This window comes from Lontra canadensis, unplaced genomic scaffold (assembly GCF_010015895.1).
Source record: "Lontra canadensis isolate GAN:19392208 unplaced genomic scaffold, GSC_riverotter_1.0 scaffold96, whole genome shotgun sequence".
Lineage (NCBI taxonomy): Eukaryota > Metazoa > Chordata > Mammalia > Carnivora > Mustelidae > Lontra > Lontra canadensis.
The window spans coordinates 7,474,280-7,496,543 of record NW_022631090.1 but is presented as its reverse complement, the minus strand read 5'-3'; the positions used below and the strand labels follow the sequence as shown (position 1 = coordinate 7,496,543).

The 22,264-nt window shown below is 34.3% G+C and overlaps 1 protein-coding gene across 4 annotated transcripts in view; it reads left to right on the top strand.

Annotated features, from left to right (window-relative positions):
* Positions 1-17,028, top strand: part of LRCH2 (leucine rich repeats and calponin homology domain containing 2) — a 98,775-nt gene extending 81,747 nt beyond the window's left edge. For all 4 annotated transcript variants that reach the window (XM_032837098.1, XM_032837097.1, XM_032837095.1 and 1 more), the window contains 5 exons: positions 1,197-1,254; positions 2,018-2,130; positions 2,312-2,449; positions 2,604-2,681; positions 16,101-17,028. In XM_032837098.1, coding sequence (XP_032692989.1) covers positions 1,197-1,254; positions 2,018-2,130; positions 2,312-2,449; positions 2,604-2,681; positions 16,101-16,220 — 507 coding nt within the window. In that variant the 3' untranslated portion in view covers positions 16,221-17,028. The remainder of the gene's footprint in view (positions 1-1,196; positions 1,255-2,017; positions 2,131-2,311; positions 2,450-2,603; positions 2,682-16,100) is intronic.
* Positions 17,029-22,264: the final 5,236 nt, after the last annotated feature.

Here is a 22,264-nt window from a genome sequence, read left to right as displayed (position 1 = left end):
TCAATAAATGAGAGACAAGTGACTGAAACCCATACTCTAGCTGCTTCATAGTTATTGCAAGCATTAAATAAGATACGGCTGAAAATGTTTTCTTATCACTGTACAATTTCCAAAGTGCTTTCTTTTAGTTATCTGAGTTAATCTTCACAACAAACACTCCATCTTAAATATGGAGAAAGTCACAGAGAAATTAATTTTTTTTAAAGATTTTATTTATTTATTTGAGATAGATCACAAGCAGGGGTCAGAGGGAGAGGGAGAAGCAGAATCCCCACTGAGCAGGGAGCTTGATATAGGGCTTGATCCCAGGACCTGAAGATCATGATCTGAGCCCAAGGCAGATGCCAGACTGACAGAACCAGCCAGGTACCCTGAGAAATTGAATGTTTTGCTCAAAAGTTAGCCTAAGCTTTCTAACACCAAGCTTCGATTTTTTAAAATATACTATTTCTTTCCATAGCACACCACACCACTGTGTGAAAGTATTTTGAAACAATTTATTCAAATAGAAGAGATAATAATTTATCATGTTAGTGTCACCTATCACCCCCTATTAGTATGAATGTGCAGGTTTGCCTCATATTATCTACTAAATGTCAAGTCCATAGTAGATAACTGAGTGAATGTTGCTAAATCCACTTATTTTTTCACTGAAGCTTATTTGACTTTGTGGAGGCTTTGATCTCAATGTTCATTCAAAAAATAATACCTTTTTATTTATTTAGTTAAGATTTTATTTATTTATTGAGAGAAAGAACAAAGGAGAGTGAGAGAGAGCACAAGCAGGGGGAGGGGCAGAGGAAGAAGCAGGGTCCCTGCTGAGCAGGGAGCCCCATGTGGGGCTCCATCTCAGGATCCTGGGATCATGACCTGATCTGAAGGCAGATGCTTAACTGATTGAGCCACCCAGATACCCCAGTACCTATTTTGTATAATTCAATAATTTTCATTTTTCCTTATACTACGAGAGAGAAGTATTTAAGAGCTTATGTAGTCAGATTAATTAGCAAATATTTGTAGACCTTTTAAAAGAGAAAAGTGTAAGTTTGAATTGAAATGTAGTTTGCCTTTCTGTACGCCACTAATCATAGAAACAAATACTTCAAAGATTGGAATGGATATGAGTAACTACCTTGGTTATTTTGAAAGAAAATTGGTTTTCTTTTCTTTTCTTTCTTTTTTTTTTTTTTTTTTAGGAATATGATAGAACTGATGGTTTTTCGCATGGTCCTTTTGGCTTGAAGCCTAGATCAGGTAAGTATATATTCTGCAAATAAAATTTTTTGGTTATATATGAAACTAGAGTTTTCCAGCTTAAGTGGGATTGATTCCATAGTTTTAAGTACACATAGATTCTTTCCCCTCTCCTAAAAGTAATTTTCTCTTAACCTTATTTGTCTTTCCAATTCCCATTCCCCATTTCTTTCTTCCTCTTTACCTTCAAGCTCCTGAAACCTCAGCTTTTTGCCTTAGATATACTGCAGTCTTATTTCTACTCTACTGTGACTGCTATTAGAATGACCACTCTGCCAGCAGACCAAACACTGTTTGAAATTATAGCACTCCATTATATTGTGGTTTTAAAAAGGGATCTTTTCGCATTTGGCAAGCCCAAAAGAAAATGGATCCATGTTACTTGGCAAGGTATTGAATTATAGTTTTTATTCCTGAATAACTGTATTGACCTTCAAGAATAGTTTCCTTTTTCTTTAAAGATAATAAAGGCTGATTTATGTTCAATAATAATTTTAACCTGGAGCATAAGTTTCTAATAACATATGTTTAAATACGGACATATATAGGTGGTAGAAATCGTTACACTTGTCTTCCCTGTTGCTTTCAATTGTGCAGATAAGTAATTTCAATTATATTCTATAAAAATATTTAGAATGTATTAATAAGTAATACTGTTTTATGTAGTTTTGTACTGATTCTTTTTTATCATGCCTCTTTTCCCACCGCTGGTTGAGTCTTCCTATTAGCCTTGTAATAAGCTAGGAAATTTCTGTTTTTATAGCTTTTAGCCGCTCATCTCGCCAGGAGTATGGGGCAGCAGATCCAGGATTTACAATGAGAAGAAAGATGGAACATCTGCGGGAAGAACGAGAGCAAATACGACAACTTCGCAATGTAAGTGAGCTTGACCTTACAGATCTCTTTGTAGAAATGGGTTTAACTTGGGAAATTAGCAAGATACCTGAATTTTATTGCAAGGTTTTTAAAAATTTTGGATTATATAACGATTAGTAATATAATATGTAGCGTATGTATTTACATAGAGTATCTGTGATTTATACCCATTTCTTTACAGAATCTCGAGTCCAGGTTAAAAGTAATTTTGCCTGATGACATTGGAGCTGCACTGATGGATGGGGTTGTACTTTGCCATTTAGCCAATCACATAAGGCCACGCTCTGTAGCTAGTATTCACGTGCCATCACCAGCAGTGGTAAGTTTTATCTACAGTTTGTTAGCTCTCTAAGGGAAGTTAGAGCTTCTTGAGACTATCTTTAAATAATATACCTCAATAAATTTGATTTTTTTATTGATAAATTTCTGTATAAGTATGCTTGTAATATTTCTTCTTCCTCTTAACGTTGCAGCCTAAACTGAGCATGGCAAAATGTCGAAGAAATGTAGAAAATTTTCTTGATGCTTGTAAAAAGTTGGGTGTATCACAGGTAACTATTATTTTTCTAACAGAATTGTCATTTAAATGTTACTTTGTTGTGTGCATACTGGACTTTTTCTTCACAATCGGATGAATCATGCTTTCTGAACATGAAAATGTTCCCTTGGTACATTTTACTGAGCTCCAGCTTTGACCATAGCAGCTATCAAATGAATTGTTTAAGTTGCTTTTAAAGGCATTTATAAAACAGCTACATGTATGGAAAAGTTCTGTAATCGTACATATCACTGAGTAACCGTGACATAGTGGCTGTATTAAAACTTGATTATGATGTAATTGCTACTTTCATTTTTCCTGCTGAGAGACATTTGGACTCCTTTGTAAATCCATTGGTAGACTTTGATGGGAAGATCTGTAGGCAGTGTTAATTGCGTTTTATTTTATTTATTTATTTTTTAATTATAAAAAATATTTTATTTATTTATTTATTTGAGATAGAGCCAGAGAGAGAGCACAAGCAGGGCAGGAGGGCAGAGGGAGAGGAAGAAGCAGATTCTCCACTGAGTAGGGAGCCCAACGTGGGGCTCCATCCCACGACCCCAGGGTCATGACCTGACCCAATGGGAAGATGACCATCTGAGCCACCTAAGTGCCCTTGTTAACTGCATTTTAAACTTTATTTAAGACGTCAAATTGAAAATCTTAGTAACACATGATATCTCATGGGACAACCTTTGTCTGAAATTTGTAGGAACTGGCTTATGTTTCACATAATAGTTGCAGTATTATAAAATTAACAAAGCGATATTGTAAATGTATAATGAAAACTAATAGTTAAAATATTGCTTTTTTAGAAAACATTTTAGGCCTAACATCAAGATGATTGACTGTTGAGAGGACATGGTGTTGTTAACAGATCACAATATAGTTGTGTTTTTTTCCCCTTTTTTATTTTTAAAAATTTATTCTTATTGAGATATAATTGACATATAATGTTGTATAACTTTATTATACATTGTGTTGGTTTGATACTTTAATCTTGAGTTGTGCTGGGTTAGCTCTTTTTACCTGTGTCATCATAATCTGGTCTACAGATTCCACTTTGACTTCTTTCCTCAAGTGAATAAATATAATTTATTTAGAGAGAATCAGTTGAATTACAGTGTAATTTGGAAACTACACGCTGTTCTCCTCTAATTACATCTCTGTGCGTGACATGATATTTTAATATATTTTTTTTAAGATTTTATTTATTATTTATTTGAAAGAGCGAGAGCAAGAGAAAGAGTGAGCAAGGGGAGGAGCAGAGGGAGAGGGAGAAGCTGGCTCCCCACTGAGCAGGGAGCCTGATGCATCTTGATCCCAGGATACTGAGATCATCACCTGAGCTGAAGGTAGACGCCCAACCGACTGACACACTCAGGTGCCCCTGACATGATGTTTGAAAATTTAAATTCTTTTTATTGGAATTAAAAAAATTTTTTGAAGATTTTATATATTTGTCAGCGAAAGAGAGCACACACACACAGAGGGAGAAGCAGGCTCCCTTCTGAGCAGGGAGCTGGATGCTGGACTCGATCCCAGGTCTCTGGGATCATAACCTGAGCCGAAGGCAGATGCTTAACCAACTGAACCACCAGGCATCCCTAAAAAATTTAATTCTTAAATATTTTTATGTTAGCTCTTTCTTTTTAGTGCTCAATCTCTTGTTGAGAAAACAAAAATTAGAAAGGTTTGCTTTCTAGTTGCATTATATTCATTGCATTATATTCATTTTTCTGTTTTACCATTTTTACCTATGTGGGGCTTGATCCCAGGACTCTGAGACCATGACCTGAGCCGAAGGCAGAGGCTTAACCCACTGAGCCACTCAGGCGCCCCCAGATATATGCATTCTTTAATTTGGAGTAGATATCCAGGAGTGGAAAGACGGGAACGGATAGTAGGCGTGTACTTAACATTATAAGAAAGTACAAAACTATTTCCCAAAGTGGTTCTACCATTTTATATTCCTATCACCATTGTATGAGTTCTAGTTCCTCTACATTTTCAACCAGTATTTAATATAGTCAGTGTTGTTTTCTTTTTTAATTTTTGCTGTTCTAATAGGTATGTACTGGTTTGTCAGTGTGGTTTTAATTTGCATTTCCTTGGAGACTAATGATGTTGATCATCTTTTCAAGAGCTTATTTGCCATTTGTATGACTTCTTTTATGACGTGTTCTAATCTTTTGTCTGTTTTTTAATTGGGTTGTTTTCTTCTCATTGAGTTTGAGATTTCTCTACAAAGAAGGGACAAAGTCCTTTATCAGATGCATGAATTACAAATATTGTAGCATTAGTTTTGGCTTGTCTTTTCATTCTCATTATAATATCTTTCTTTTTAAAAAAGATTTTATTTATTTATTTGACAGATAGAGATACAGCAAGAGTAGGAACACAAGCAGGGGGAGTGGGAGAGGAAAAGCAGGCTTCCCGCCAAGCAGAGTGCCCGATGTGGGGCTCAATCCCAGGACCCTGGGATCACGACCTGAGCCAAAGGCAGAGGTTTAATGACTGAGCCACCCAGGTGCCCCTATAATATCTTTCAAACAGTGGAAGTTATATATTTTTTGAAGTAAAATATCATTTTTTAAAATTCTGCTTTTTGTTTCAAACCAAAAAAATCCTTGTATAACTCAGGGTCACAAAAATTTTCTCCTATGTTTATTTCTAGAAGTTTTATAATCTTTTTTTTAAAGATTTATTTATTTATTTGATAGAGAGAGTGAGAGAGAGCATGAAGGGGAGGGAGAGCAAGAAGTAGACTGCCTGCAAGTAGGGATCCTAATGTGGGGCTCGATCCCAAGACCCCCACATCATGACCTGAGCTGAAGGCAGATGTTTAACCAACTGATCCACCCAGTCGCCTCTAGAACTTTTATAATCTTAAGTTTTATATTTAGGTCTATGATCAAATTTTAGTTGTGTTTGTGTGATATGGATAGTAATCCTCTTTTTTTACACCTGAGGTTGGGCACACACTTGATTTTTTTTTTAACATTAATGTAATTAACATACTGTAAAATTCACTGATTTAAAGTATATAGTTCAGTGGTTTGTAGTATAGTCACAGAATTGGGCAAGAGTCACAACAATCTAAGTTTAGAATATTCTTTTTCTTCCAAGTTTTAATTTAAATTCCAATCAGTTAACATACAGTGTAATATTAGTTTCAGGTGTAGTATTTAGTGACTCATCACTTACATATAATACCAAGTGCTTATCACATGCCCTCCTTAATACCAGTCCCCCTGTCCACCTCCTCTCCAGCAGCCCTTAGTGTGTTCTTTATAGTTAAGAGTCAGTTTTATGTTTTGCCCCTCTCTTTTTCCCCTTTGTTCATCTGTTATGTGTCTTAAATTCCATATATGAGTGAAATCATATGGTATTTGTCTTTCTATGACTGACTTATTTTGTTTACTATGATACTCACTAGATCCATCTATGTCCTTGCAAATGGCAAGATTTCATTCTTTTTTATGATTAATATTCCATCGTGTATACCACTTTTTTATCCATTCATCAGTGGATGGATATTCAGACTCTGCCCATAATTTGGCTATTGTTGATAATTCTGTTATAAATATCAGGGTGCATGTATCCCTTCAAATCAGTATTTTTGTATCCTTTGGGTAATTATCTAGTAGTGCAGTTGGAGGATTGTAAGATAGTACTATTTTTAACTTTTTGTTTATTTTTAAAATTTTATTTTATTTTTTCAGTGTTCCAAGATTCATTGTTTATGCACCATGTAGCTCCATGCAATCTATGCTCGCCTTAATACCCACCACCAAGCTCACCCATACCTCTACCCGCCCCCTTCCAAAACCCTCAATTTGTTTCTCAGAGTCCATAGTCTCTCATGCTTCATCTCCCCCTCTAATTCTCCCTCTTCATTTTCTCCTTCCTTCTCCTAATGTCTTTCATGTTATTCCTTATGCCCCACAAGTAAGTGAAACCATATGGTAATTGACTTTCTCTGCTTGACTTATTTCACTCAGCATAATCTCCTCCAGTCCTATCCATGATGACACAAAAGTTGGGTATTCATTCTTTCTGATGGAGGCATAATATGGACCATATCTTCTTTATCCATTCATCTTTTGAAGGGCATCTTGGCTCTTTCCACAGTTTGGTGATTGTGGCCCTTGCTGCTCTAAACACTGGGGTACAGATGGCCCTTCTTTCACTACATCTGTATCTTTGGGGTAAATACCATAGTGCAATTGCAGGGTCATAGGGTAGCTCTATTTTTAATTTTTTTAAGGAATCTCCACACTGTTTTCCAAAATGGCTGCACCAACTTTCATTCCCACCAACAGTGTAAGAGGGTTCCCCTTTCTCCACATCCTCTCCAACACTTGTTGTTTACTGTCTTGTTGATTTGGGCCATTCTGACCGGTGTAAGGCGGTATCTCAATGTGGTTTTAATTTGAATCTCCCTGATGGCTAATGATGATGAACATTTTTCATGTGTCTGTTAGCCATTTGTGTGTATTCTTTGGAGAAGTGTCTGTTCATGTCTTCTGCCCATTTTTGTCTTGATTATCTTTTTTTTTTTAATTAATTTTACTTTTTTTAAACATATAATATATTTTTATCCCCAGGGGTACAGGTCTGTGAATCGCCAGGTTTACACATTTCACAGCACTCATCATAGCACATACCCTCCCCAATGCCCATAACCCCACCCCTCCAACCCCCCTCCCCCCCATCAACCCTCAGTTTGTTTTGTGAGATTAAGAGTAACTTATGGTTTGTCGCCCTCCCAATCCCATCTTGTTTCATTTACTCTTCTCCTAACCCTTTAACCCCCCATGTTACATCTCCTCTCCCTCTTATCAGGGAGATCATATAATAGTTGTCTTTCTGCATAGTATTCCATTGTGTATATATACCACATCTTCTTTATCTATTCATCTGTTGATGGACATCTAGGTTCTTTCCATAGTTTGGCTATTGTAGACATTGCTGCTATAAACGTTTGGGTGCACATGCCCCTTTGAATCACTACGTTTGTATCTTTAGGGTAAATACCCAGAGGTGCAATTGCTGGGTCATAGGGTAGCTCTATTTTCAACATTTTGAGGAACCTCCATGCTGTTTTCCAGAGTGGTTGCACCAGCTTGCATTCCCACCAAGAGTGTAGGAGGGTTCCCCTTTCTCCGCATTCTCGCCAGCATCTGTCATTTCCTGACTTGTTAATTTTAGCCCTTCTCACTGGTGTGAGGTGATATCTCATTGTGGTTTTGATTTGTATTTCCCTGATGCCGAGTGATGTGGAGCACTTTTTCATGTGTCTGTTGGCCATCTGGATGTCTTCTTTGCAGAAATGTCTATTCATGTCCTCTGCCCATTTCTTGATTGGATTATTTGTTCTTTGGGTGTTGAGTTTGCTAAGTTCTTTATAGATTTTGGACACTAGCCCTTTATCTGATATGTCGTTTGCAAATATCTTCTCCCATTCTGTCAGTTGTCTTTTGGTTTTGTGAACTGTTTCCTTTGCTGTGCAAAAGCTTTTGATCTTGATAAAATCCCAATAGTTCATTTTTGCCCTTGCTTCCCTTGCCTTTGGCGATGTTCCTAGGAAGATGTTGCTGCGGCTGAGGTCGAAGAGGTTGCTGCCTGTGTTCTCCTCAAGGATTTTGATGGATTCCTTTCTCACATTGAGGTCCTTCATCCACTTTGAGTCTATTTTCGTGTGTGGTGTAAGGAAATGATCCAATTTCATTTTTCTGCATGTGGCTGTCCAATTTTCCCAACACCATTTATTGAAGAGGCTGTCTTTTTTCCATTGGACATTCTTTCCTGCTTTGTCGAAGATTAGTTGACCATAGAGTTGAGGGTCTATTTCTGGGCTCTCTATTCTGTTCCATTGATCTCTGTGTCTGTTTTTGTGCCAGTACCATGCTGTCTTGATGATGACAGCTTTGTAATAGAGCTTGAAGTCCGGGATTGTGATGCCACCAACTTTGGCTTTCTTTTTCAATATTCCTTTGGCTATTCGAGGTCTTTTCTGGTTCCATATAAATTTTAGGATTGTTTGTTCAATTTCTTTGAAAAAAATGGATGGTACTTTGATAGGAATTGCATTAAATGTGTAGATTGCTTTAGGTAGCATAGACATTTTCACAATATTTATTCTTCCAATCCAGGAGCATGGAACATTTTTCCATTTCTTTGTGTCTTCCTCAATTTCTTTCCTGAGTACTTTATAGTTTTCTGAGTATAGATTCTTAGCCTATTTGGTTAGGTTTATTCCTAGGTATCTTATAGTTTTGGGTGCAATTGTAAATGGGATGGACTCCTTAATTTCTCTTTCTTCTGTCTTGTTGTTGGTGTAGAGAAATGCAACTGATTTCTGTGCATTGATTTTATATCCTGACACTTTACTGAATTCCTGTACAAGTTCTAGCAGTTTTGGAGTGGAGTTTTTTGGGTTTTCCACATATAGTATCATATCATCTGTGAAGAGTGATAGTTTGACTTCTTCTTTGCCGATATGGATGCCTTTAATTTCCTTTTGTTGTCTGATTGCTGAGGCTAGGACTTCTAGTACTATGTTGAATAGCAGTGGTGAAAATGGACATCCCTGCCGTGTTCCTGACCTTAGTGGAAAAGCTTTCCGTTTTTCTCCATTGAGAATGATATTTGCGGTGGGTTTTTCATAGATGGCTTTGATAATATTGAGGTATGTGCCCTCTATCCCTACACTTTGAAGAGTTTTGATCAGGAAGGGATGCTGTACTTTGTCAAATGCTTTTTCAGCATCTATGGAGAGTGTCATATGGTTCTTGTTCTTTCTTTTATTAATGTGTTGTATCACATTGATTGATTTGCGGAGGTTGAACCAACCTTGCAGCCCTGGGATAAATCCCACTTGGTCGTGGTGAATAATCCTTTTAATGTACTGTTGAATCCTATTGGCTAGTATTTTGGTGATAATTTTTGCATCTGTGTTCATCAAGGATATTGGTCTGTAGTTCTCTTTTTTGATGGGATCCTTGTCTGGTTTTGGGATCAAGGTGATGCTGGCCTCATAAAATGAGTTTGGAGGTTTTCCTTCCTTTTTTTTTGAACATTTTCAGGAGAATAGGAATTAGTTCTTTAAATGTTTGGTAGAATTCCGCAGGGAAGCCGTCTGGCCCTGGGCTTTTGTTTGTTTGGAGATTTTCAATGACTCTTTCAATCTCCTTACTGGTTATGGGTCTATGGGTCTGTTCAGGCTTTCTATTTCTTCCTGGTTCAGTTGTGGTAGTTTATATGTCTCTAGGAATGCATCCATTTCTTCCAGATTGTCAAATTTGTTGGCGTAGAGTTGCTCATACTATGTTCTTATAATTGTCTGTATTTCTTTGGTATTCGTTGTGATCTCTCCTCTTTCATTCATGATTTTATTTATTTGGGTCCTTTCTCTTTTCTTTTTGATAAGTCTGGCCAGGGGTTTATCAATCTTATTAATTCTTTCAAAGAACCAGCTCCTAGTTTCGTTGATTGTTCTATTGTTTTTTTGGTTTCTATTTCATTGATTTCTGCTCTGATCTTTATGATTTCTCTTCTCCTGCTGGGTTTAGGGTTTCTTTCTTGTTCTTTCTCCAGCTCCTTTAGGTGTAGGGTTAGGTTGTGTACCTGAGACCTTTCTTGTTTCTTGAGAAAGGCTTGTACCGCTATATATTTTCCTCTCAGGACTGCCTTTGTTGTGTCCCACAGATTTTGAACCGTTGTGTTTTCATTATCATTTGTTTCCATGAATTTTTTCAATTCTTCTTTAATTTCCTGGTTGACCCATTCATTCTTTAGAAGGATGCTGTTTAGTCTCCATGTACTTGGGTTCTTTCCAAATTTCCTCTTGTGATTGAGTTCTAGCTTCAGAGCATTGTGGTCTGTAAATATGCAGGGAATGATCCCAATCTTTTGATACCGGTTGAGACCTGATTTAGGACCGAGGATGTGATCTATTCTGGAGAATGTTCCATGTGCACTAGAGAAGAATGTGTATTCTGTTGCTTTGGGATGAAATGTTCTGAATATATCTGTGATGTCCATCTGGTCCAGTGTGTCATTTAAGGCCTTTATTTCCTTGTTGATCTTTTGCTTGGATGATCTGTCCATTTCAGTGAGGGGAGTGTTCAAGTCCCCTACTATTATTGTATTATTGTTGATGTGTTTCTTTGATTTTGTTATTAATTGGTTTATATAGTTGGCTGCTCCCACGTTAGGGGCATAGATATTTACAATTGTTAGATCTTCTTGTTGGACAGATCCTTTGAGTATGATATAGTGTCCTTCCTCATCTCTTATTATAGTCTTTGGCTTAAAATCTAATTGATCTAAGGATTGCCACTCCTGCTTTCTTCTGATGTCCATTAGCATGGTAAATTGTTTTCCACCCCCTCACTTTAAATCTGGAGGTGTCTTCGGGTTTAAAATGAGTTTCTTGTAGGCAACATATAGATGGGTTTTGTTTTTTTATCCATTCTGATACCCTGTGTCTTTTGATTGGGGCATTTAGCCCATTAACATTCAGAGTAACTATTGAGAGATATGAATTTAGTGCCATTGTATTGCCTGTAAGGTGACTGTTATTGTATATTGTCTCTGTCCCTTTCTGATCTCCTACTTTTAGGGTCTCTCTTTGCTTAGAGGACCCCTTTCAATATTTCCTGTGGAGCTGGTTTGGTGTTTGCAAATTCTTTCAGTTTTTGTTTGTCCTGGAAGCTTTTAATCTCTCCTCCTATTTTCAATGATAGCCTAGCTGGATATAGTATTCTTGGCTGCATGTTTTTCTCATTTAGTGCTCTGAATATATCATGCCAGCTCTTTCTGACCTGCCAGGTTTCTGTGGATAAGTCTGCTGCCAATCTAATATTTTTACCATTGTATGTTACAGACTTCTTTTCCCGGGCTGCTTTCAGGATTTTCTCTTTGTCACTAAGACTTGTAAATTTTACTATTAGGTGACGGGGTGTGGACCTATTCTTATTGATTTTGAGGGGGGTTCTCTGAACCTCCTGGTGATTATCTGTTTTTTGAGTGTTGAGTTTGAGGAGTTTTTTATAGATCTTGGGATATTAACCCTTTGTTTGTAGCATCCTTTCGGAATATCTTCTCTCATTACGTGCATTGCCTCTCCGTTTTGTTGACTTTCCTTTACTGTGCAGAAGCTTTTTATCTTGATGAAAAGATAACTTTTTGAGTGATCTCCATACTCTTTTCCAGAATGACTGCACCAGTTTGCATTCCCAGCAGCAGTATAAGAGGGTTCCTTTTTTTTACATCCTCTCCAACATCTGTTGTATCCTGTATTGTTAATTTTAACTATTTTGACAGGTGTGAAGTCATATCTCATTGTGGTTTTAATTTGCATTTTCTTAATGATGAGTGATTTTGAGCATCTTTTCGTGTGTTTGTTAGCCATCTATCTTGATATATTTGGAGAAATGTCTACTCATGTCTTCTGCCCATTTTTAACTGAATTACATTTTTGGGGGGTAAGTTTTGTAAGTTCTTTATAAATTTTGGATACCAGCCTCTTATCAGATATGTCACCTGAAAATATCTTCTCCCATTTTGAAGGCTGCCTTTTGCTTTTGTTGTTTGTTTCCTTCACTCTTCAGAAGCTTTTTATCTTGATAAAGTCCCAATAGTTTATTTTTTCCTTCTGTTTCCCTTGCCTCAGGACACGTGTATGGTAGGAATTTGCTACAGCCAATGTGAAAGAGGTTACTGACCGTGTTCTCTAGGGTTTTGATGGCTTCCTATCTCACATTTAGGTCTTTATTACATTTTGAATTTCTTTTTTCTGTTTGGGGTAAGAAAGTAGTCCTGTTTCATTCCTTTGCATGTTGCAGTCCAGTTTTCATCACACCATTTACTGAAGAGACTGTCTTTTTTCCGTTGGATATTCTTTCCTGTTTTTTTGAAGATTAGTTGACCATATAATTATAGGTCCTTTTCTGGGTTTTCTATTCTGTTCCATTGATCTATGTTTCTGTTTTTGAGTGAGTATCATATTGTTTTGATCACTACAGGTTTGTAATATAACTTTAAGTCTGGAATGGTGATGCCTCCAGCTTTGCTTTTCTTTTTCAGGATTGCTTTGGTTATTTGGGGTCTTTTCTGGTTCCATACAAATGTTAGGATTGTTTATTCTAGCTCTGAAAAATACTGGTGGTATTTTGATAGGGATTGCATTCAAGATGTAGATCGTTTTGGATGGTATGGACATTTTAACAGTATTTATTCTTCTAGTCCATCAGCATGGACTGCTTTTCCATTTCTCGTGTCATATTCAAGTTCTTTCATCAGTGTTTTATAGTTTACTTTGTCAAATATTTTTTCTACACCTATTGTCAGAATCATACAATTCTTATCCTTTCTTTTATGAATGTGGTATATCATGTTGATTAATTTGCTAATATTGAACCACTCTTGCAACCCAAGGATAAATCCCATTTGATCCTGGTGAATGATTCTTTTAATGTACTGTTGGATTGATTTGCTAGTATTTTGTTGAGAATTTTTCATCAGGAATATTGGCTTGTAGTTCTCTTTTTATGTGAGTCTCAGTCTGGTTTTAGAATCAAGGTAATGCTGGGTTTGTAGAATGATTTTGAAAGTTTTTTTAAAAAACTTTTTTGAAAGTTTTGAAAGAATAGGTATTAAGTCTTTAAATGTTTGTTAGTATTCTCCTGTGAGGTCAACTGGCCCAGGACTTTTATTTGTTGGGAGATTTTTGGTAACTGATTCAGTTTCTTTGGTGGGTAGTGGTTTGTTCAAGTGTTATAAATTTTCCTGTTTCAGTTTTGGTAGGTTTTGATATATTTGGTAGGTTTTGATATATTTCTAGGAATTTATCCATTTATTGCAGATTGCCCATTTTTTTGAATATTATTTTTATAATATTCTTTTATGATTGTTTGTATTTCTGTTGTGTTGGTTGTGATTTCTTCTCTTTCTCATTTTATTTGTGTCTTTTCTCCTTTTTTTTTTTGTTTTTGTTTTTGTTTTTAAGATTTTATTTGTCAGAGAGAGAGAACAAGCAGAGGGAGTGGCAGGCAGAGAGAGAAGCAGACTCCCACTGAGTAGGGAGTCCAATGTAGGGCTCCATCCTAGGACCCTAGGATCATGACCTGAGCTGAAGGCAGACACTTAAACCCACTCAGCCACCCAGGTGCCCTGATGTCAATCTTTTTATACTTGTTCAGGCCTGATTTGTTACCTAGTATATGATCTATTCTGGAGAATGTCCAGTGTGCACTTGAAAAGGATGTGTATTCTGCTGCTTTAGGATGAAATGTTCTGGATAAGTCCATCTGTTCCAGTGGGTCATTCAAAGGCATTTTCCCTTGTTGAGTTTCTGTTTAGATGATGTGTCTATTGCTGTAAGTGTGGTGTTAACGTTCCCTAGTATTATTGTATTATTACCAATGAATTCCTCTATGTTTGTTATTGTTTTGTTTTGCCCCCAAGGTGGAGGCATAAATATTTATAATTGTTGGATCTTGTTCGATAGACCCCTTTATTATGATATAGTGCCCTTCTTCATCTCATGTTACAGTCTTTGGTTTAAAAATCTAGTTTTTCTGATATAAGTATTGCTACTCCTGTTTTCTTTTTGCATCTATTAGCTTGGCCAGTGTGTCTCAATCCTCTCAATTTCAATCTGTAGGTGTCTTTAGGTTTAAAATAAGTCTCCTTTAGGCAGCATATAGGTGGGTGTTGTCTTTTATCCATTATGACACCCTCTGTCTTTTGATTGGAGCTTTTAGTCCATTTACATTTACAGTAACTATTGATAGATACGAATTTAGTGCCATTTTATTACTTGTTTTGTCATTGTTTCTGGAGATTTTCTCTGTTCCTTTCTTGTCTTTGTTGCATTTGTCTTTCTTTCCTAATCAGAGAGTCCCCTTTAATATTTCTTGAAGGGCTGATTTAGTGGTCACCTATTCCTGGTTTTTGTTTTTCTAGGAAACTCTATCTCTCCTTCAATTTTGATTGATATCCTTGCCGGATAGAGTATTCTTTGCTGCAGATTTTTCCCGTTCAACACTTTGAATATATCATGCCACTTTCTTCTGGCCTGCCAAGTTTCTGTGGAAAGATCTTCTGCTAATTTTGCCTTCCCTTATAAGTTAGGGACTCCATTTTTATTGCTGATTTTAGGATTTTTACTTTATCTTTATATTTCACAAATTTAACTATTGATTTGTCTTGGTGTTGGCTTGCTTTCATTGATTTTGTTAAAGGATTTTATTTATTTATCCTCCTGAGGGGTAGGTAGAAGGAGCAGAATAGAACCTCCAGCAGACTCCGCACTGAGCAAGGAGCCCAACGGGAGCTCATTCTCCTGACACTGAGATCATGATCTGAGCTGAGATCAAGAGTTGGATGCTTGAGCTACCCAGACTTTTAGAAGTAGAACAATGGGATATCATCTCACATCTGTTAGAATGACTGTCAAAAAGACAAAATGTTGGTGAGGATGTGGAGAAAAGAGAACTCTAATACCCTGTTGGTGGGAATGTAAATTGGTATAGTCACTATGGAAAACCCTATGCAGGTTCCTCAAAAAAATAAAAATAGAAATACCATAAGTTCCAGCAATTCTACTTCTGAAAGTTTATCCAAAGAAAACAAAAATACCAATTCAAAGAAATATATACACCCCGGCGATCATTGTGTTGTTATTTACAATAGCCAGGATATTGAAGCAACCCAAGTGTCCATCAACTGATTAATGGATACAGATGTGATACACACACACACACACACACAGGAATATTACTAAGCCATAAAAAGAATGAAGTCTTGCCATTTGTGACATGGTTGGACCTTGAGGAAACTATGATAAGCAAATTATGTCAGACAGAGAAAAACAAATCCTGTATGTTTTCACTTATATGTGGAGTCTAAAAAAAACAAATAAAAAACCAAAATGTACATTATACATACAGAGAATAGAATGGTGTTTGCTAGAGGAGAGTAAGTGAAATTAGGTGATGGAGGCTCAAGAGGTACAAACTTTCAGTCATAAAATAAATAAGTCATGGGAGTAATGTACCACTTAGTGACTATAGTCAGTTATATTGTAGAATAAGCTTTGAGTTGCCAAGAGAGTAAATCCTAAAAGTTAACTTTGTATGGTAATGGATGGTACTGGACTTATTGTGATGATCATTTTGCATTATACCATATACATATTTCAAATCATTCTGTTTTATGTTTGAAACCAATATAATATTATATGTGAATTACACCTCAATAAGACAATTGTAAAAATTAGAATTTAATTTAATTAGAATGGTGTACTTTTTACTTGATGTTTTACAGGAAACGTTTTAAAAATCTATTTCTGACTTGTTTAGGCTTTACTGCACTATTGAAAAACAAATGTTCTGATGTCATTTATTTTGTTTTTCAGGAAAGACTCTGTTTGCCTCATCACATTTTGGAAGAGAGAGGTCTTGTGAAAGTCGGTGTCACAGTTCAGGCTCTTCTTGAATTACCTACAACCAAGGCATCTCAGCTTTCTACTGCTTGATGTAACATTTCAAAATCATAAGTGTATAGTTGCATTTATTTGAAGTGATTTCGAATATCTCAAATTCATGATAAGAATCTCTAATCAAAAATAAATTAATTAGGTCAAGCCTTAGGTTTAAAAAAATCATGTTAAAACATAAAAATTAAATTTGAATTGCCCGAACTTCTTTTGGGGGAGACAGGATTAACTTAATATGAGTTTTTGATAAATTCAAATTCTCTTTTTACTAAGTCAGTTGATAACCTTGATTATTTTTCAAAAACCAGATTGATACTAAATTTAAAATGTGGTTTCAATTTAATCATTTAGGTTTAATTTTTTATATCATAGCATACTAGTAAACACCTGGATGAGGTAATCATTTTTTTACCGATTTAAAACTATTCTATATTTGAGTTATTTAATACACTTCTAATTCTAGTTTATACACAGTTTCTTCAATCTTTGGTCTTAGTTTTCTAGAAAAAAATGAGTAGAAAATGCAGAACTCTGGCTTTATATTAAATTCTTTTAGTATTATAGGTTGGTGCCAAAATATTTTCAGTTGTACTGTAGATTGTTTACATGTGAAGTGCCTGTGTAATTGATGACTCTTATATAGTCTTAAGCATTTTTGCAATTTCTTTTTATGTATTAATGGAATCAATGGAACTTTAAAATATTTTAGTAGATTTTGTAAGGTCAGTAATATGTGAGGATTTAAATGTGCCTCACATTGTGACATTTGTGGTTTTTTATTTAGTCCATTGCAGTTTTCCTTAAATTGGTTATGTCATGTTGTCAAAAAAAAAAAAAAAAAAAAAAACAATGTTAATATGCTTAATTTATGCTATTTAATTTTGCAAAACTTAATCATCTTTTAAAATGTATTATTTGAAGAGTATTTTATTTCTGTATTGAAAATGTTACACAAAGCAGTAAGGTTTTTGAGAAGTAGCAAAGTACTAATTATCAAGGACATTTTGATAAAACTGCCAAAGTTTGGGTTTATGTTCTGACTTTCAGTAACATTATGTGAGTATGCTGCCATTAATTTTATTCAGATTCAGAGAGCAGCAATTGAAGAATAGGTTTTTGTTTAAAATCTGGTCCTCTGTGGATCCTGTAAATCTTATGATCCTCAATTAATAAGATGTTGAGTTAAACACAGAACAGTCTATAAATATTTTCATAAGTATACTATGTTCCAAAGTCCTTGTTTAATTTGGAGATGGATGCATTTATGTTGGTAGTAGTGCAAGAATTTTTCAAAAACATTACTGTAATGAATAACTCAGTTTGCTGTAGAAGAACTTTAGTATAATTACTTTTGTAGTAGCCAAGCAAGTACCATATCTTAAATATGTGATTATTTGCACTTGTTACCTCTTAATATGGATGCAACTTATTAAAAGTGTTGGCCTGGGTATTTCAAAGGGCATATATAAAAGTTAAAAACTAGTGTGCCAAATGGTATAGTAAGGGTTGGTTTAGGAACAACTCAACTTTTTTAGATCAGTTGGCATGAAGCCATATAATTAAATTTTGGCATTAGAATATGGATGTGTTCTTTACATTCCCCAAGTGTGAAATTGGAGCTTTTAAAGAATTAAAGCTTCTTGTGACTATAAGGTTTAAAAATTAAATTATTAGTAATTTATTACTTTAAATATTTGAGCTAATTAGTTACTATTTTTCAGTTGGATCTTTAAAAAAAAAAAAAACAAAACTTCATTGACATAATCTCCCTAGTGAAAACTTGGGTTATAAAGGTAAGAAATGGCAAATAAATATCTTAAGTTGTTAGTTTTTGTTGTAGAAATTTGACAATGTTACAAATAAAGTGACTGGTAAAAGCTACAGCAATCATCCATATGCCTTTCTTAGTTATCATGTTGTAGAAGTCCTCTTATTAATCAACCTGGAAGTTATTTTACAGTTATTTTCCTGTTTCATATCATTGAAATATTAGTGAAATTATAGGCCACTTCCTTGTTGCATTTCATTTACTTGTCAGTTATTACCTTAAAGGGAAAATACACCAGAACCATACCGTAGCATTCTTTACTGCAAAGCAAAATTCCATTTAAGATGGGTCCATCTGAGGTCTATATCATGTTAGTTTATTTACTGTAGTGCCAGAAGGCAACACCGCCTCTAAGTCAGTTTCTCAGCCTAGTCCCCAAGGAAACATTTTACCAAGGCTCTAATGTATTTCTTTTATTAGTTTTTAAATAAGTGTAAATTTTATTCTAGATGGTCCTTATGGTTCTTTTATATTTACTTCATCAATTATTGAGTTAAGAATGATTATAATTATTTGAATTGGATTTGTGATTTGAAGAGGGTTAAATAATCAAACTGAAATATTTTATTAGGCCCTAAAAAATGTAGTAGATAGCTACATCTGCTAAATTTTATTACTATATGGCACAAGAAAGAAGTGATGTTGGATATGTTAGAATTGAAATAAGAAGTAAAAATGCATTACCATTTGTTTAATAATGATCTCTACAGAATGCTAGTTTATTGACTTTTCTAAGTGAATTTTTTGAAGAATTCAGAAATCTTTGTATTGGTCACAGATCTATCATAATTGATTTTCTGATGCATTTAAAAATAAATGGAACACTAAATGTATATTACCGATGCAAACTGTGGATAAAGTTGAATGAAAAAATTAAAGTCTGAGATTTCTTTTCTCCCTCTCTATTTCTTCTCTCAACATCACAGCATCCATCTTTTCTAGGTATTTGGTAGCTTGTGTCTATATTCTCTACTACGGAAAAATAGACCTCAAGAGGATATTCCACGTAAGTTGTTTAAGAGTCCAGATTCTCTTTACATCATGTTATTTTCAGTAGATAATGTTTTCTTTAAAACACAATAATTTCCTAAGATATCTTCACAAAATAAATCACATTTTCATAAGTTAAACTCTTTATATTATGTGTCAGATAAACCTTTACATAAAATAAAAGATAGGATAGGTCAAATCGTGATTATTTGTATTCTGTAATACAAATTAGTGTGAGGCATATGATTGAATTACTCTTAAATTTGATTAAAAAATAATCTTTCATTTTCAAGTAATCCTAGTTGTTAAAAATTCCACGTATTTTATTAAAATGACTATCATTTATTCATAATTGTTACTCATCCTAAAAGTGGAAAGTTTTCAGGTAAATATCATTAAAGATTATATTGCCCCCTGTTTTATAGTTACTCGCCCTAAAGTCTCAGATTTAGAGAAGTACTTAAGTAAGTAAATATTTGGCATAAGTTGTTTGAAGAGTACTCTAAGTTTATCATAGAATTTTGAATTGTCTGTATTCGTTTTAGTAAATTTTGATGTTGTACATGGAATGTACTTAGCTCATTCACTTCTAATGCAAAAAAATAAAAAACAATACTGTATAATTTATGAAGTAATAATTAAAATTATGCTATAGGACAGTGATTCTTATACTTTAATATGCATATGGATCACCTAGTGACCTTATTGACCAAATATCAATTGATTCAACAGTTCAAGGGTGGGTTCCAAGGTTCTCAGGAACCTATCTCAGCATCCAGAGTGCTCTGAGGGACTGGGATCCCTTTGATACATTGCTGTAGATTGAATTAATTTGGAAATGCCTATAGATATCTTCTGGTCCTTAAGGCATAATGTCTCCTGTTTCTGCATTTTAAAATGACAGAAATCCCTATGCTTATTCTGTTTAAATAGCTTGGAATTTCCACAGTGTGTGTTTGTGTTTTATGCAAGGCTCCAGCGATTTTAGCAAAGTAGAGTCCTACTACATTGGAAAATTAGAGTTTTTAGAAGTTATGAGAATTCTAACATCAGTAGTTTAGGATGGGAAGTTGCTGATTGAATCATTTTTAAAGTTATCATGATTTGTAAAAAGAAGATTCTTTAAAATCATCTTTTAAAAAATTTGAAGAAATTATTGTAAACTATTTTCTTTGATTCGCAAATATATAATTTTCATTACCCTGCCACTTTAGGATTAGAAAAAATTAATTCACTTTTACTGTATGCTATTAATATTCATCAAGTATCTATCTAAATAAGAGAAATTTATTAGGTGTGTACATATGCAAATGTATAAATAGAAATAGATTTTTCAGATAGCAAATTGAATTTTCTAGAACTTTGTTCAGGTAGCTCATTCACTTCTAATGCAATGAAATAAACAATACTGTATAATTTATGAATTAATAGTTAAAATTATGCTATAGGACAGTGATTCTTACACTTTAATATGCATATGGATCACCTAGTGACCTTATTGACAAAATACCAATTCATTCAACAGTTCAAGGATGGGCTTTGAGATTCTGCATTTCTAAGAAACTCCTAAGTGATGCTGATCCTACTGGTCAAATGGCCAGTTTTAGTAAAAAGGCTTTATGGTTGTTCAAGCTTTATATTACTATCAGTTTATTATACAATAGTAGTTTGATATTTTAAGTGATGCTTTAAGGTCCTTATAATTGTTACCAAATTAAACATTTTTTTAATAGGTCTCTCTTCTGAATTGTGTTCTACTTCATTAAGGACTTTGAGATTTTCTTTTATGGCTCTATTTATTTTTTAAGTTATTATTTTAATTCCAGTTAGTTAACATATGGGGTCATATTAGTTTCCGGTGTACAATATAGTGATTCAACAGTTCTATACATCACTTGGTGCTTATCATGAAAAGTGCACTCCTTAATTCCCATCACCTATTTGACCCATTTCCCCAACCACCCCCTTCTTTTATGGTTTTTAAAGATGAACTTTATGCTCTGATTAATATTACCTCATACTTTTATTTTCTTTTAAAAATCTATTTTAAACACACATGACCATGTAATTTTAAATTACATGAATAATAAGGCATGTATTCATAAAATCCAAACAAGTTAATATAATGTTAAATTAGCAAATATTAATGCATAACACTTCCCTTTTTTGGAATGCTTAGGAAACCACCTGTTTTTCATGGTGTTGATGTTAGTCCATTCTCGTCTTGCTAGGCAGCAACTCCCCTTTTCATTTTAAGCTCAAAGCATACTCATTCTTTCAGGCTACCATGGTGAATATAAAATTTGAGCCATATACAACACATTTAATTTTAAATATTTATGATTTTTTATCAGAGTTGACATTTTCAATTATGGATTTTATCCCCTCCAAATAGGTAAAGGTTTTTATTTATTTCATTCATTTTTTATGGTAAATTGTATTGACTTAAAACAATTTAAACATTTGGAATCATTTATTTTAATGCCTTCCAAAGCATGTCTTATTGTCCATCAGAAAACAAATTAAAACCCAAGTTAGCCTGAGTTACCAACAGCAGCTGAATGTCTTCTGTGGGAAGATGACTCATTTACTCTGAAGAAAATATGGGAAGGTTAATAATTAAATATAAAGAAGGGAGAGAGAGCAGAATCATGTGAAGCATTGAACTAGATGCTTTTTTATAACTGAGTTATAAATAATGCAATTTATATATTTTTACTTATGTTTATCTCTCATTCATAATCTTTAAAATTTAAGATTAGTATTAATAGAAATTAGTATAATGCTGTAACCCAAATTATAAAATTGCACTTAATTGTATATAATCATGCTGATTAGTGAAGAAACATGTATGAAATATACATTTTTAATAAAATGTACAAATATACCAAATGTACAAATGTACCAATATACAAAATACTGTTATAATTTCTTGTTGTTTTGTACCACCAAAATTTCCAGGTTTTTACTATATAAGGAATAGTTAATGTACAGTCTTGGATATAATCATAAAAGATTTATTGCCATAAAAGATTTTAGATTTTGTGTATTGGCGCTCTTCCATTCTTCCATAGGAAGGTGTGGCCTAGAATTATAGGATAGAGAGGCCAAAAATAAATCCATACCTGTATGGTCAATTAATCTGTGACAAAGAAGAAAGTACAAAGGGGAAAAGATAGTCTTTTCCATTAAAGAAAGCTCAAAATGGTTTAAAGACCTAAATGTGTGAGACATAAAACTATAAAACTCTGAAAAGGAAAAATAG